This window comes from Panthera leo, chromosome C2, assembly GCF_018350215.1.
Source record: "Panthera leo isolate Ple1 chromosome C2, P.leo_Ple1_pat1.1, whole genome shotgun sequence".
Lineage (NCBI taxonomy): Eukaryota > Metazoa > Chordata > Mammalia > Carnivora > Felidae > Panthera > Panthera leo.
In genome coordinates this window covers 80,188,210-80,204,810 of record NC_056687.1, presented here as the reverse complement: position 1 = coordinate 80,204,810, position 16,601 = coordinate 80,188,210, and the positions used below count along the sequence as shown (strand labels likewise).

Here is a 16,601-nt window from a genome sequence, read left to right as displayed (position 1 = left end):
TTTTGAGTTGTTTTGACTTTACATAGTTCTTCTGATTCTTTCTAGGATATTTATTTATTTATTTATTCATTTATTTATTTATTTAGTGTCTTTCTTGCCCAGTCTGAATTCTTAAGGGACTGTTGAGCTCTCTGAGTCCTTATGTGCACATTTATTTGTAGTTTTTTTCATCCTGTATACTATTTAATATATATATACACATATATATACACGTATATATATGTATACATATACATATATACATATATATGTATATGTATATACACACACACACATATACATATACATATCATATTATACATATATATAATAGTATATATATTCTATATAATTTAGCTTTGTTTTTATCCTCAACATATTTAAGAAAGGTTTTATGGTAACTTAACAAGGAAACCTGTAACACAGCAACAACAAATAGCAAACGCTTCTGTCTGCTTGCTAAGCGCTGGTAACTATTTTTCAACTCATTCAATCCTCAGCACAGCCCTGTGAGGTAGGTGGTATTATTATCCCCATCTTTTAGATGCAGAAACCAAGGTACAGGGAAGTGAAGGCGCTTCCCCGGGCCTCCAAGGGAGAGAGTGGTGGAACGAGTACCCAAACCCGGGTGGGCTGGCTCTGGACTGTGCTCTGAGCTGAAGGGACAAGTGGAGAAAAGTGACACAAGGACGGTGAAGGTATATATCTGTCTTTCCTGATAGCCTGAGAATGAGGACGAGGAGATGATGGTACGTAATAGACGTGTTATTTGTTCTTTTAAAGACAACTGTCTAATTCTGCCTTCCCTGTTCTACGTAGTGGTGAACAGCCATAATCATGCAGCATAGGGGCAGTGGTGTGGAGAACCAACCCCTTCCCTTACGTTCTTCTATGACAGTATGATTTCAACACCTTTCCTCCCCTCTAGGCTGATCTTTGGCTGAGAAGCAGTCCTCACTGGACCAACAGTCCTTCCTAGGATATGTCCAGGAGTCCCAGCCCAGAGAGGGCAACCCTCAGAAGAGCAGATTGAAGACCCCCATTTGGATTTCCCCAAATTGCTTCTTCTGCCTTCTGCCTATTCTTCTACCATTAGAAAACCATTCCTTCCTTCTTTTTTTTTTAATTTTTTAAAAATTTTACTTCATTAGAGAGAGAGAGAGAATCCCAAGCAATCTCCATGCTCAGTGCAGAGACTGATGTGGGGCTCAAACCCACGACCCTGGGATCATGACCTGAGCCGAAATCAAGAGTCGGATACTCAACTGACTGAGCCACCCAGGTGCCCCTCAACCCCTCCTTTAGACAAGCCCACACTTTCCTGGGATTCAGTGTGGACTCAGAGAAATGTAAGTCTTCCACTCTGCCACTCATTCGACAAGTGATCCTGGGGTCCAGGAGGTAAAGATATGGCTGATGTCACCCACAAGCAGGCGCCCCAATTCTAGTACTCATTTCTCCTTATTCTGAATCCCCAAAGCAGGAGATATGGAGTTAGCTTAGGGGTCATCCAGCCTCATTATTCCCCAGATTATTCCTTCAAAATTTTCTGTTCTCTGTTCTGCATATACCTATAGAGTTTCTGGGAGTCGAAGAGATGCTTAAAATTGAAGTAAAATTATTGTTACATCAGGGACTACATTTCTAGTTTCTTGTTTCTCTCCTTTGACCAAACCAAATCCTTCCAGCCCCCTCTACCCCCAAGCTCGAGTAACTACAGAAATAAATTATCAAGTGGATGACTGCCATAAAGAGAAAAAGTTGATGCTTAAGGGATTTCCAGGCTTTTTTTTTTTTAAGTTTATTTATTTATTTTGAGAGAGGGAGTGAGGGTGAGAGCAAGGGGGAAGGGCAAAGGGAGAGAGGAAGACCGAGAATCCCAAGGAAGCTCCGTGCTGTCAGCACAGAGGCTGACAGGGTGCTTGAGCCCATGAACTATGCTATCATGACCTGAGCTGACATCAAGAGTTGGTTCCCTAACAGACTGAGTCACCCAGGTGCCCCTAGGCTGGGAGGGAAGAAGGGGAACATGTTAAAATCTAGAAAGCCAGAGAAGGCTTAGACTGATCCCATTTGGGACACAGTAACCCTAGTGGGGCTTCCAAGGACATAAGGTCCTGCTTGTCTTATCTCTCCCATCTGAGTTTAAACTCCAGAGTCACTGGGTGCATGAGACCAACATTGACCACACGCTCCCACACTACCTTCCCATGTCTGCGTGAGAATGTGAGCATCTGCGGGGGTAGAAGCTGCTTTCTTAGTCGGTGGTATTTATCCCAGAGCCGAGCAAAGTGCTCGGCCTCGTGTAAAAATAAGAGAAAATTAAAATACTCAGGTAACTTACAAATGCCCCCAGAATCTAGAACAGAGCTCTGTATTCAGATATCTCTTAGAGAGTCCTGTTCACAAACTAGCAAAACTCTGCTGCCCTCTGTCTTCCGAACAAAGACCTGTTCTGTGTACTCAGTCTAAAACGAAACCTAAGAAAATAGCTGACGTATGTTCCTGACAGAGAAACTGAAACTGATGTTTTTTTTTTTTTTCTCTTTCCCCTCTTGCAAGTTGCCAAATAAAACTGAGTTACTCACCAGGCATGGCTCCCCAGCCTCAGGAGAAGAAAACGGTTTTAGATGTTGGGACATGGGAGCAGATATTTCAAGAACTGATGCAGCAGGAGAAACCCCGGGCCAGATGGACCCTGAAGTTGGATAAGAATCTCGATCCAAACTGCCTTGCAGAAGGGTGGAAGCAATACGAGCTGAAAGGATTCGGCAGGTGAGTGAGAGTTTGCCTTTCAGTGGGCATTCTTGGACGAAGAGGCCAGCTTAGCCTCAGCAGCATCCTTGGGTTCCTTCCAGAGCATGTTAAAGGAACAAGGGTCACCAGGATCTCCCTTTGCACAGTGTTCTTTAGTATGTAAATGCCTCCATTTTGTTTAACGCAGGAAGTTTCTTCTTTTACTAGGCTTCCTCCCTTAACCTGAGTGGAAACCACAAATGGGATGCTAGGGTTCCCCGGGTGGCTCAGTTAAGCATCCAACTTTGGCTTAGGTCACGATCTCACGGTTTGTGAGTTTGAGCCCCTCGTCAGGCTCTGGAGCCTGGAGCCTGCTTCGGATTCTGTGTCTCCCTCTCTCTCTGCCCCTCCCACACTTGCGCTCTGTTTCTCTCTTTCCATCTCTCTCAAAAAATGAATAAACATTACAAAAAATGTTTTAAATTTCACTGGCAGGGGGCAGAAGGACCCCTCCCCGTGAGACACGCAGAGATATTTTACTGGCAAAGAGGCAAACGTGGGGCCACATAGGATAGAAGCTATGGTGGCTCACAGGGAAAAGCTTTGTTAAAAACACAATCCCTTTCATCCTTTTTTTTTTTTTAATGTTTATTCATTCATTCTGAGAGAGAGAGAGAGAGAGAGAGAGAGAACCCCAAGCAGGCCCTGAGTTGTTAGCGCGGAGCCTGACGGGCGCTTGAACCCACGAACTGTGAGATCATGACCTGAGCCAAAATCAAGAGTTGGACACTTAACTGGCTAAGCCACCCTGGCGCCCACCCCTCTCATTCTTATTTGGCAATGTGTCAATATCATGTGGACTTTTTCAAACTGGAAGAGATCTCAGAGACTGAGGCCAGGCAGGCCAACCTGCTTCGGGTCAGCAATCACCTGAAGGCACACGGCCTTGTTCCTTTTATCTGCAGGTTCCAGTGTTCCTCATGCCAGCGGAGTTGGGCTTCTGCTCAAGTGCATATCCTATGTCACATGCACCTGGAGTCCCACAAATCCCAGGGTCAGGTGATTATGCGCCTCTTTGCTCAGAGGTGCAAGAAGTGTTCCTGGTCTCGATTTGAGAACCCTGAGTTCTCCCCAGAGAGTACCATGAGGATTCTGAAAAACGTGGTGCTGCGTATTCTGAAGAAATTCTATGACTTTAAGAAGGTTTCAGAGCTACCGATCATTCGGGAGGTGCCTTTGGATGGGTCCCATGACACAAACAATTGTGAAGGTTGCTCTCTGGGCTTCTGCTTACTGAGATTGCGAAACAACACGACGGAGCCATCAGTATCCCCATTCTCTCCCACTGGTTCCTCATCCCCCACTGGTGATGTGTTCAGCCAAAGCCAATGGAATGGGTATCATTATGTCTATAAGGTGTCAGGGCCCAGCCACACCACTGCTGAGCCCAAACGGGAGACCAGCAGGCAGCTCACCCCAAGTTCCGACAGGCAGGCTGCACAGGGAAATTTACAATCCACACGGGGGACAGCACCACAGGCCCCCTGCAGGACATACTCTGAGGTTGTCAGGAGGGTAGGACAACAGTCCACACAGCAGGCATGCTCACAAGCCACACAAGGGGCCGGTGTGCAGGCCACACGGGGGACAGACCCGAAGACCACGTTGAGGGCAATCCCAAAGGCTACATCAGGGTCAGACACTCAGACTATAGGGAGAACAGTCCCCTCTAGGTCAAACCTACAGCTCACGTGGACAGACTCCGTGGCTACACATGGGTTTTCGGCCTCCAGTGGAACTCAAGCTGCCTGGAGAAGTTCACCCAGAAATGTTCCAAACAGCTATCCCATATACGCTCCGTTAGTGCAACAAGATTACTTCGTTGATGAGGAGAGATTGAACCTGTTCTACTTTCTCTGTGGTATTTGTATCATTGTCATTTTCATAGCCAAATGGTTAGAAGAAGGAAGATGGCGATAAGCTTGTCTTCTTTTGTCTCACTTCCACAGTAATCAATGAACCGGTTGCCATTTTAGTACGACACAGAACATGCTTGCAGACTGTGCAGGGTCAAGTTTGTAAGAATAAACACTAGTTTCCTAGATCTCCTTAGCAGATAGTCTAAAACATAACCTAGCAGATAATGGACCCAATAATAAATATTTGATGACTCACTAAAAGCTCTTCATTCATTCATCCACTCGATATATAGATATCGGTATCTATAGATATCGATAGACGCCACATCTTGACAAGAACCGAGGGTCATGAGTGTTATCAGAAAGTTATTGTGGTAGGCAGAATAATGACCCCCCAAACTTATCCGTGTCCTAGTTCCCAGAATGTGTGCATATGCCACAGGCAAAAAGGACTTTGCAGGTGTGATTACTTTAAAGATCTTGAGGGGTGCCTGGGTGGCTCAGCCGGTTGAGCGTCCGACTTCGGCTCAGGTCATGATCTCACAGCTCGTGAGTTCCAGCCCCCCGTCGGGCTCTGTGCTGACAGCTCGGAGCCCAGAGCCCGCTTCGGATTCTGTGTCTCCCTCTCTCTCTGCCCCTAACCCCCTCGCATTCTATCTCTGTCTCTCTGAAACATAAATAAACATTAAAAAAAATTTTTTTTTAAAGATCTTGAGATGAGGCGCTTATCCTGCATTATCTGCATGGGCCCAACGTAATCACAATGGTCCTTACAGAAGGGAGGCAAGGATGTCAAAGTGAGAAAAAGGAGATTTAACGATGGCAGGAGAGCTTGCAGTGATGGGCTTTGAAGATGGAGGAAGTAGCCATGAGCCAAGGAACGCAGGCAGCTCTAGAAGCTCATAAAGACAAAGGAACAGATGTTCCCCCAGAGCTTCCAGAGGGAACCAGCTCTGTGGACGCACGACTTCAGCCCGGTGAGACTGATTTTAGACTTTGGACCTCCAGAAGTCCATGATAATAAATTTGCGTTGCTTTAAGTCACTACATTTGTGGTCATTTGTTATAGCTGTAATAGGAAAGTAATACAGCTATCAAGATCACTCCAAGGATCAGGCAATTATGTTTTAGGTATGCTTCCATTGAAACAACAATAAAAAGAGCATTTTGTAGATTAGAAATATCTATAGGCCAATCCCCTCTTGTTCTTCTTCCTCCCCTACTTAAATCTATCCAAATGCCCCCGTCCAGAAGAGACTCCCTTTGATCTGGTGACCCCTGGAGCTATCCTGTTCTCTCCCTTCTTCCAGCACTGGATGAGGAAGCACGGAAGAGCTTGCCAATCCTGAAACCTGGGCCTCGGTTTCCCCATCTATAAAACAGGCTAATGTCTTCCAGTGAAACATGGCAGATTGAACACGTGCATTTCCCTCTAAGCTTTCTTGAAATCTTACTGAGTGACGGCGAAAGGGGGCGGGGGGGGGGGGGGAGGCATCAGCACACAAGGGTAAAGAGAGTGGGTAGAAGCCAGCAAACTGCAGGACCAGTGATAGGTCACTGACTTGGCAGAGTAGGGAGATCCGGAATAGAAATCAGGTGAGGGAAAACTGAGGCGCAAAGCAATTCATGCGGCACAATTTCAGAAAGTTCAAAACCGGAGGCCACAGCCGCGCTGAAGGAAGCTGCTGGGGACGTGGAAGCAGGGGGATTGGCTGAAGGCGTTTACAGCACGTTTCTTTCCTCCAGCCCTCTGCAGCCCAGTCACCACTCTTAACTGACTCCAGGTTTATTCTCTGAAGACGTTGACTTAGAAGGACTCTGGACTCAGGGACTTGGGTGATGTTATGGGACAGAGTGCCACCCAGGAATCAGAAAGGTAGTCAAAGTCTATACACTGACTATGGCAGTCCCTTACCCACTCCCAAACCTAGGAACGATGCCAGGCTTATATCCTACGCACCCGCCCCTCAAATACACAGGAGAGTGGATGGGTCCTCTTCGGGAAAACCTATCAGCTCAAGAGAAAAAACAATACATATCTATGAAAAAGGGTGGTGGTGCGGGGGGGGGGGGGGGGGGGGGGGGGGGGGGGCTGTGGTGATGAGTTTCATCTAGCGGAATGACTAGCCAAACTAGCTCCAGAGTAAATCCACCAGATGCAAGAGCCCTGCAGAGGGTCGGACACCTCATGTGGACAGATTGCCAAGGGCTTATCAAATATTTGATATTTGTGAAGGGAAATATCAACTGTGAAGGCGAAGAAGAAAACCAAATTTAAAAAAAAAGTGGGGAGTCAGAGAAAACGGATAATTTAAAGATAAGAAAACAAACCAAAACCTATTTCAAAACGATGATTTATGCTTCAGAGGGACAAGAGAGGGTATCATCTTCACGAAACATGAATTAGACCGATTCTCTGCAGCACTCTCAGGTGAGGCAGTTATCTCTGGCTGGGGGTGAGTCTTTGGGGGGAATCTCAGCTACAAGTCTTATGCAGGCAATGTTCCTGAAAGCTGGAGGAATGAACACCCTGGTCCTGAAGGCCAGGCTCTGGCCAGGGGACCACAGCCTCCATGACAGGCAATATTTTGCACCACTCCAATCCACTTGCTTGGTCTAAAATGCTCCCTGAATCCTCCAGGATTTTTTTCCTGAAGAAACGTATAAGAGGAAAGATAGCGAGCAAACTAAGCCCCATCACTGCATCTGTCTTGGGATGGCAACTATCTCCCTTTACTACTCATTCTCCATTCCCCTTACCTGGGCACCTCTGCTGTTCGGGTGGCTTACCTGCTCAGCCTATCCAGACCTTCATCTTGGCGGTGTGGACCCTTCCTCACAAGGCCTTTCTCAGTTGTGGTTTCTGCATTTGTCCATCCACTGTCAAAAGTACCAAGTACCAAAAGAGGAAAGTACCAAGAGAGGCGCCAGTGGATCACTTGGGTGCCAAATATATTCTTCCTGGGCACCCCCCTCCCCGTGTCCTATTTCCCTCTGATGATCAGGAGAGTGACACTTTCTTGCCTGCTGTTCTCTTGGCAAAAAAGTCTGAGACGACCAGCCTTCGCTGGTCATGCAATTCTTGCCACAGTCCCTAGTGGGAGCAGTCCCCACCCGGGGTGGCCAGACCTGCAGAGCCTTGGGTTGTGGTGATGGGACACCCGAAAATGGCGCCTGATTTAATGAGAGTGATGGGAAACAAGGTCGCTCCTACTTCCATCTCTTGACTTCCAGATCCATATGCTCTACCACTGGGACCACACACACAATGGTCATTGATTCAGAACGTGTACTACTCTGCCCCGGTGGATGGTGACTCATCTTTGCAAGGCAGCATCTCCAAGCAGCATTACAGCCACCTCTTTAAGGGGCTGTATCATTGATCCGTACCTCACGCTGGCCGCTTCTGGGTGGTGTTGTATTTGAGAAAACCAGGAAACTGCATGGCCTTATCACCTCTGCTATAACTCTTTTGCTCCACATTTGGTCATTTCTCTAATGTGATAATATGTGATGCGTTAGTTTGCTAGGGCTGTGGGAAAGAATACCTTCCATGCCTCTCACCCAGCGTCCCGTGGATTGCTGGCAATCTTTGGGGTTCCTCGGCTTGTAGCATCACCTTGCTCTCTCCTTTTACTTTCACGAGGTGTTCTTCACATGTGTGTTTCTGTGTCCAATTTTCCCCTTTATTTTTCTAAATAAAAAAAAAAAATCTTTATTTATTTTTGAGAGAGAGAGAGAGAGAGAGCAAGGGAGGAAGAGAGAGAGAGGGAGACACAGAATCCGAAGCAGGCTCCAGGCTCTGAGTTGTCAGCACAGAGCCCAAGGCGGGGCTCGAACCCACAAACGGTGATTTCATGACCTGAGCCGAAGTCGGACGCTTAACCGACTGAGCCACCCAGGTGGCCTCGCCCCCCGCCTTTTTTTTTTTTTATAAGGACGCCAGTATGATTTTATCTTAACTAATTACTACCACATAATTGAACTAAACTACTGGCGAACCAAGACTAGCCTTTACCTTCCTCTATTGACTGGTCTTAAGTAACAACCTCTTCCTGACCATGTGATCAGCTGTGAGCTGAGGGAGAGGTGTGAGTGCACCAGTGGAGGTTGACCTGGGGGCTGGGCCCCCAGGTCACCCAGCTGTTTTGTTTTCTCCATCCCTGACTTCTGTTCAATCCCGGGCCGTGTCACTTCCATATTCTGATGTATTGTGCTGGGCCTGCTCAACCTTATGACTAAACGAGCCTTTCAGAATCTGGCTCACAATGGGCATCTCTGGCCCCATTACATTTTGATATCTCCCGATCAGGAGTCTTACCTCTATGAGGCCAAGTGGCTTGCAGAAGTTGGTTTCTGAATGGTGTGTAATTCTCTAATGCGGATGGGCACCCTGGTACCAAAGGGTCAACTGGGTCATATGGCCCACGTGGCAGGGCCACTTGCATTGCATTGTGCTTCCTTTTAGAGGTGTGAGGACCTGTGCTTCCTTTTAGAGGTGTGAGGGTCAAGATGCTATAATTTGACCTTCCCGTTGGAAGCGCTATCCTGCCGTGCTCCAAACTACTGTGCCCCTAAAACCTTTACTGATATGGCAGGGAACCTTTGTAGGATTCTGTAGGACCCCCACCCTCTGAAGTGTGAGGTCTCCGATGCACTTGCCACTTCTTACTCCTCTTGTCTGATTAAAATGGTACCGTTGATGGAGTAAACCAATGTGATGTTCTACAGAAAGTCCAGATGGTTCAGGCTCTGCAGATTGTATCATGACCGAGGATGAGAGAGAAAACATGGTCCTGGGACAAAAGCGTAAATGTAAGCTGCTATACTCTCTGTATGAAAAGTACGGCGTCAGTCCTCCAGGATTTGACTGGCTTCTATAGGAGCTAGACCGGGGAATTAATTGAGAATCGGCTGGAGATCACCACCTCTGTGTCTTTTAGGTCTGAAGGGTGGCTCTAATCTCTGCCATTCTCCCTGAGACATGATAGTTTCGGCTTTTATGGTACTGTATCATGGTTTTTTGAAAGAGAAATCTTCAGCTGTTCTCATTACAGTAGCTCTTACCCAGAGGAAAAAGAACCAAAGAAGGGTTCTACTTCCACTGCATGCATGCATTCCAATTATCCATTCAGGGATTGGCCAAATGCACTGGGTGAGCCCATGGATTCACTGTATTCATCGTGAGCCTGACGTGAGCCGGGACTCAGCTTATAATGTGGCCCCCAGATACTTCTACTCACACAGCAGTCCATGATTTGTTTCAGATCCCTGGGGATCAATATCAATTCAGATCCTGAACCTAAAAGCCCTCAATATGTCTAGATATTCCCCTTTCCCCAGCATACAGTTACCCAAATAAATGGCCATACATCTGTTTGAGGAAAGACCGGGGACTTTTGCCTCATTCTTTCCCCTTGGGAACCAGCCTCTCTGTCAGCCAATGAGTTATGGGTCTGAAAAGTGGCTCCGATCTTACTAAATAAGCGTTCTAATTTTTTTTTTTTTAACTTTATTGGTTCAGCTTCCCTCATATTCCTGATCATCCATTTGTGGTTTCTTTTGATTGTATAAATTGAGAAATATTCTTACTGGCTGCCTACCTGTTTATCCTCTACATAAAAAATAGGAAATAGATACAACTAGTATATTGGTACAGAAGGCCCAATATCCAAACAATAGGAGCTCCAGAGAGAGAAAACAGAAAATGAAAAAACAAAACCTTTAAAAGCCTTTCTTAGAACAAAAGGACAGGATTTCCCGCTTGAGAGGGTCCACGAGGGGCCACCTACGCAATGAATGGACAAGGGTCACATCTAGACACATTATTATGAAATTTCTAACACCAGATATAAAAAAGACTCTAAAAGTCTTGGAAAGAAAAACAAGACAAAAAAAAAAAAAAACAAAGACAACATGCAAAGGGCCTAGAGCTGTAATTACACTGGCCTTCCAACATCTCAATGTGTCTCAGAGGCATTCATGCTTTTGTGTATTTGCAGATGTCATTTTCTGATTCGGTAATGGCTCTTTCTTCTTTTTCTCAAACTTGTTTTGGCCTCTGTTTTTTGTGTTAGAGGATTTCCTCAAACATCTGGTAGTCCTTGGCTCTCCATCCAAGTTCAAATACAAGACACTAGAAAGTGGACTGGCATAGGGTATGCTGGAAGACAATGGAATGAAGCCTTCAAAATTCTGAGGGAAAAAAGTTACTTCCAACAAAGTATCTCATACCCAACCAAAACGCAGTCAAATGTAGGTACAGAATAAACCTCATTTTCAGTCACGCAAGGGGTCATATTTTTACCTCCTTTCCTGCCGTGGATCCACTTTCAGGAAGCCCCTAGAGGATATTCCTTCCCTCTCTCCTCTCCCCACCGCAGTGTAGAGTGAACATCCAGAGTTCAGTCAGTAGGGGCTCCCATATGGCACAGGGACTGGGTGAGCTCCCAGAAAGCTGGAGAAGCCAGCTCCCAGAATACTGACTCCTAGCTGGCCTAAAAAGACAAACAAATCCACACTGGAGCTGGCTGACAGAAGCTTCCTGGGAGAGCATGCTTCTAAGGGGAACATGGAGGAAACTGAGAGGCTCCCTCAGGCACCTGCAGGTGTGGAAGTATGCAGGTTCACACTTCCAACAGAGTATGGAGATGAGGTAGACAAGAACACGGAAAATCCACGCAGAGAAACAGAAAATGAAGACCAAGGGGATCATTGATGGCAGGGCGAACAAAAACGGTTGTACAGAAAGTAAATGCAATGAGACCATATGGCTTAGCCACGAGAGCATTCAAACAGTCCTAATGTTAAATATCATGCCTGAAGGGTACTTTAACAAAAAATTAGGATTTAAAAGCAGAGGGGCTGAGGGTATATACGACCGCGAAATCTGTATCTTGATGGTAGGAAACCCGTGCATGGTTTTGAAAAATCGAGAAGCAGAGACGTGGAGTTTAAAGACCAGAGACAAAGGTCATTGTTTCTAGGAAGGGAAATGGAAGCAGGGGGGCGGGGAAGGGCGGACTTTTGTAATAGATGTTACAGAACACTCCGCTTTTCTTGCAGCGGTGTATACATTTGGCTGTTCCCAAAATTAACATGAAACGCCACTTTTGAGGCATCTGATTAGATGTCCAAGCTCCTCCAAGTTTCCCCATTCTGAGCTGCTGGCTGCTTACTCTCACAGGCCTGTGCCCTTGGCTTTTCTCACATCCGGGCTCTTCTTCTTTTCTCCCACTCCTCCTCTGGCCACAAGGCAGACACTGTGGGAATGCGGCCGGAGGGAGGTTTTCTAGGCGCAAGCCCCGGCCGGGCGGTGGGAGGCTCCCGTGCGGACAGGGGAGAGCCCTGGCTGCAGAGAACTTTAAATCGGTGACCACACCCGTGAAACGTGGTCTGCTGTTTAACCTCACTCGCGCCGCCAATTCTGAATTTCAGTGGCAAAATACTCCCCGAAAATAGTATTTTGGTGGCCTCCATTTTAGAACAAATTGCTGCGGTTACGGTGTGACCTTTAATATTATGTATGCAAGCGTGGCTGCCGCCGATAAATCACTGCGGACAGACCCCCACCGAATAGCTCCTGGAAGTGACTGCAGAAAATTCCGGCGGGGGCGGGGACGGGGGCGGGGGAGACCGGCCCCCCGAGCGGACCTCGTGCGGGTCTCGGGCGCGCCGCCGCCCAGAATCCGGACCCCAGGCGGCAGGTCTGAGCTGGGCGGCCCTCGCCCGCCAGCCGCGGAGGGACCGCCAGGTGGCCGGGACGGTGCCGACACCTGCGCGCGGGGCGCCTCCGCTGTCCCCGCTTCGTGCCCGTGCCGCGCGGCGGCGACCCGCACCCAAAGCCGCGCGGGACCAAATCGCCCTCCCGTTGTGCTAGGTCTGGCTCCGGTGATGAAAGGCCCGCGGCGCAGGGGGTGCCCGGGCAGCCAAGGCCGCGGGGCGGGAGTGGGGCTGGGCGCCCTCGGGCGGGGGCCTGGGACAGAGGGGAAGGCGGGGCGGGGGGCGAGACGAGCACCCCTTCTGTCCTGCTCCTTCTTCTGCGCTTCCTCTCTCCCTGCTTGTGGTTGGGGGCAAAGCCACTCCGGCCTTTCATTTAGCTTTTTTTTTTTTTTTTTTTTTTCTTTTCTTGTTAAGGATGTGGTCCTGGAGACGACTTGTACCTGAGTTTTGTAAAGGGATGTGCGATCTATTTGGAGTTGGCTTTCCTTTTCAGAGACACAAATGTTCCTTCGCCCAGAGTATTTGGAGAAACTTCTTTTTAAACTGGAGTAGATGATCCCTAAGCTCTCTTATAAAGGAAGAAGGGTGCTTTTTAAAAAGACCCATTCAGGGTGTTAAATAATACATCATTGTTTTCAAATTAGATTTCCAGGATAACCATACCCAAGCACTTGATGCTTGTGTTTCTATGGGATCTTGTGTAATCACTAGGTATCCAATAAATATTATGTGATTTGGCCTTTCCTTAGGCCCAAATTTCATCTGTCCCCCCGCCCCCGCCTCTCCCACTGTCCCCAGCCCCACCTTAAACTGTTTAGTCCAAGAGCCCTGAAGGCCCAGGATGTGGCTGGCCTTCAGGAAAACATGACTCCATCCCCAAGCTGAGGAATTAACTGGAATCCTGAAATAAAGCATGGGGATGTTCCTGGAGGGAAGGAACGTGTGCAGAGAAATTCAGCAGCACCTCGCCAAGCCATGAGTGTTATCAGTCAGGCCTGGCAGCCAAGCTGGAATCAGAAACAAAAATATTTATTTTAAGAACACTGTGAGCACCGAGTTGATTCTGAGGCAAACAGATCTGACCCGAGGAGGCTCAGCAAAACAAAACAAAACAAAACAAAACAAAACAAAACAAAAACACCCTCCTTTTAACAAAATCAGTCATCCCCTGAAATGGAAGAGTTTTTCTGTGTGTTGGATAGTCCGGGGCCAAAATCTGTGGATTTTAAGGAACACTAAATGCATCCAGTGGTCTCCTTGACCCAGCTTTCATGTTCTCTGACCCATCTCCCCTTCACATCTTCACTCCCATGAAGTCAGGGCACTTTCAGCTGGAGTATGATGGCTAAACATCCTCTGGCCAAGAAGGCAGAGGGAGAGAAGCCTCTGGAGGTTTGGAACGACAGATTCATCAGATGTCAGACCCGGAAACAGGTTTCCAGAGCAATCCTGACCTGTCCCTTCGCAGCAGTGGGAATGGGGGGTGTCGCTGTTTGACCTCTGTTGCCTCGAGTGGCAGCCGAAAGGTACCAGCTTCCACTTCAGGATGTCAAATAGGTGAACACTTGGGGGAAGACGTCTTACCATCCAAATTAAACTAAAAGGCTGGGGATGTGGAACTGGGAGTTTCTAAGGTTTATATTGGGAAGCAGGGACTGGTTGGAAAAAGTTCGGCAAAACAATGTAGTCCAGTTCCTGGGACCTTCTAGAACCACCTTTAGAGTTGCTGCAGGTAGGCAGAACAGTGCTCTAGTGTGATTTGACCACCTCTCTGGGGCCTGGGTGACAAATTGTCTGGCAGGCCCAATTTGTCTGCTCCAGAGAGTTAAGGTGGCCCTTTCCCTGGAGACCCCGGGAAGCTGGGAAAGAGGGCTCAAGGTGGTTTAGTGGCTCAGAGACCTTAGACTGGGCCCTTAGAGACCTTCTGTCCTAAGGCATCTTTTAACAAATAAGGAAACCAGATCTTTGGAGACAGAAGTGAGCTCCCTGTTAAACCATAATTTTTAAAAAAGATAAAAAGCCACGTCTTTCATGCATACAGATTTTAAAGGAATACGTTTCAAAGATTTTATTGAGCTCATTAAGTAATGTGGAAAGCAGTAAGATTCAAACTGGCCCAAAGAGCATTTGAAACACTAGATATGTGTAGGTAATCTAATGGCTTGCGGGGTTACAAGCTGTACAAAAACTGGTTTATGTTGAACAGGATCATAAACTGTAAACCTTGAGGCTCTTAGTTCCACTGGGAAGAAATTATTTGCATTTCTGTGGAAGAAAATTTTCCCAATGAGCCTTTGCCTCATAGGGAAGAAAACTAATCCAGTAAATAGGAAGTCAAGCCTGGCACTGAAAGAGTACCCAATAATCTCCTTTTCCTATTTCCAAGTTTCAGATAATTTTTTTTTAACTTGTCAAAAATCACACTAATAACTACTAGGAGTGTAAGGGTTAAATTGTAGTGTAGGGCTAACCTGTAGCCTTGGGAAATAACAGCTTTGTTTTGACACTGTAGGTTAAGAGATAACGGCCTTGTCCTATCAATCAAGGGAACGAAAGTTCAAGGGAAATCAACTGGATTGGTGTTTGATTGGATTGGGGCAAGGGCATGTTGAGAACTTTGAAAAAGTGGGCCAGAGGCAGGGTCAAGGAGGTCAACTGGTTGCAGCTTAACCGGCAGAAGGTCTGAACTGTTTCCACCCCCATCTGGGAACGATTTCTTTGTTCTGTTCCCAGGTGATAAGATGATGTGGTCGAATATAAAAACCCTGTACCTTGGCTGTTCGAGGCCGCACTCTGGTCAAGAGTGTCGGTCCCGATTGGTCGGCCTTGCCTCTCGTTGCAATAAACTTCGTTGTGACTGTCACTGGTGCCCATAGCATTCTGTTTCAGGAGTCGTGTGGATGCAACAGGAGATGTAGGATAATCACTGAAGTCTCATTTTGGGCAAACCAATCTTTCTGTCCTTGCAACTCAATCCAGAAAGACCATGACAGACAAGAGCCAAATCATCAATGGGAAAAAGGACACCGGTTAGGAAAGTGGTACATTTCCTACTTCTCGTCTGTCCAGCCCATCTATTCCCTTAAGGTTCTGCTCATGCCAACACTGGCCTTTGAGGAAGCCCAAAATGGGTCCTCATTCCCACCTTCCCCAAACGCAAGGTACAGTCTCACTATTCCCTGTCTTCCCTACAGGAGGATTTTTTAATCGTCCCGTGACCCGCCCTTCCACACTCAGTCCTCATATTTCACTGTCTCTGGGCTGCTTCCTCGCATAGTCTCTTTTGGAACCTTCATTAGATGTTTTCAAGAGAAGTTAGAGGACACCTAGTGAAGATGTTAACTAAGGGGATTTAAGTACGAATGTACTCAGTTGGCATAGGTATCTGTTGAAAACCCTTGTCGTTCTTAAACTCAAGCGTTCTGTAATTGTTTTCCCAAATGGGAGTGAGAACCTACATATAAAACCTAGAAAGCTTCAGGTAGATTTGCAAAGCCAGCATTGACCTTTTGGCTTTAGAAAAACTCTAATTTCCTGGCTCTTCCTCAGAGTGCATACTAATGCCCTTCCTTCTGGGAGGCTCTGAGGATAAGCGAGTTACTATTTGCCAAGAGATTTGGTAGCCCCAGGCGAATGACACAGAGCTATGACAAGGCATCTGCACAAACATCCATTCTTTGGCTCTTGCCAGATCTTTGTGGGCGGCAGAGTTTGTAATAACTTCATTACCAGAGTCCATCAGACTCGCTAGTGTCTCCCTAAGATTGCCTTTTCCATTATCTTTTTGTTTGTTTGTCTACAATGGAATTCAGGTGGATAAGGAACGAGTGTAGTGCCGGGGTAGCTGTTAACTACATTCAAAAGATAACATAATGGGGATGAATCATCTACCCCCACGCCGGATTCTGAAGCCTGTTTTTGCAATCTTTGTATCCTCTATATAAGAAGAAGAGAAAAATTCCAAGAAGGAGGAGTTCCTTAAGGCTAGTGAAATTGATAACCATCATGAGGTTTAGACCACAAGTTTGGGATGAAATGGGAACATTTTATTTTTAAATGTTTTTTTTTTTAACGTTTTTATTTATTTTTGAGACAGACAGAGACAGAGCATGAACAGGGGAGGGTCAGTGAGAAGGAGACACAGAATCTGAAACAGGCTCCAGGCTCCGAGCTGTCAGCACAGAGCCCGATGCGGGGCTCGAACTCACTGAGTGCGAGATCGTGACCTGAGCCAAAGTCGGCGGC

General features: G+C 46.9%; 1 protein-coding gene across 1 annotated transcript; it reads left to right on the top strand.

The window, feature by feature from the left end:
* The first annotated feature begins 2,475 nt into the window (after window positions 1-2,475).
* On the top strand, window positions 2,476-4,895 carry RTP4 (receptor transporter protein 4). The gene is made up of 2 exons (XM_042902979.1): window positions 2,476-2,754; window positions 3,681-4,895. The coding sequence occupies exons 1-2, from the start codon at window positions 2,573-2,575 to the stop codon at window positions 4,693-4,695; spliced, it is 1,197 nt and encodes a 398-aa protein (XP_042758913.1). The 5' UTR covers window positions 2,476-2,572; the 3' UTR covers window positions 4,696-4,895.
* The last annotated feature ends 11,706 nt before the right edge of the window (window positions 4,896-16,601 follow it).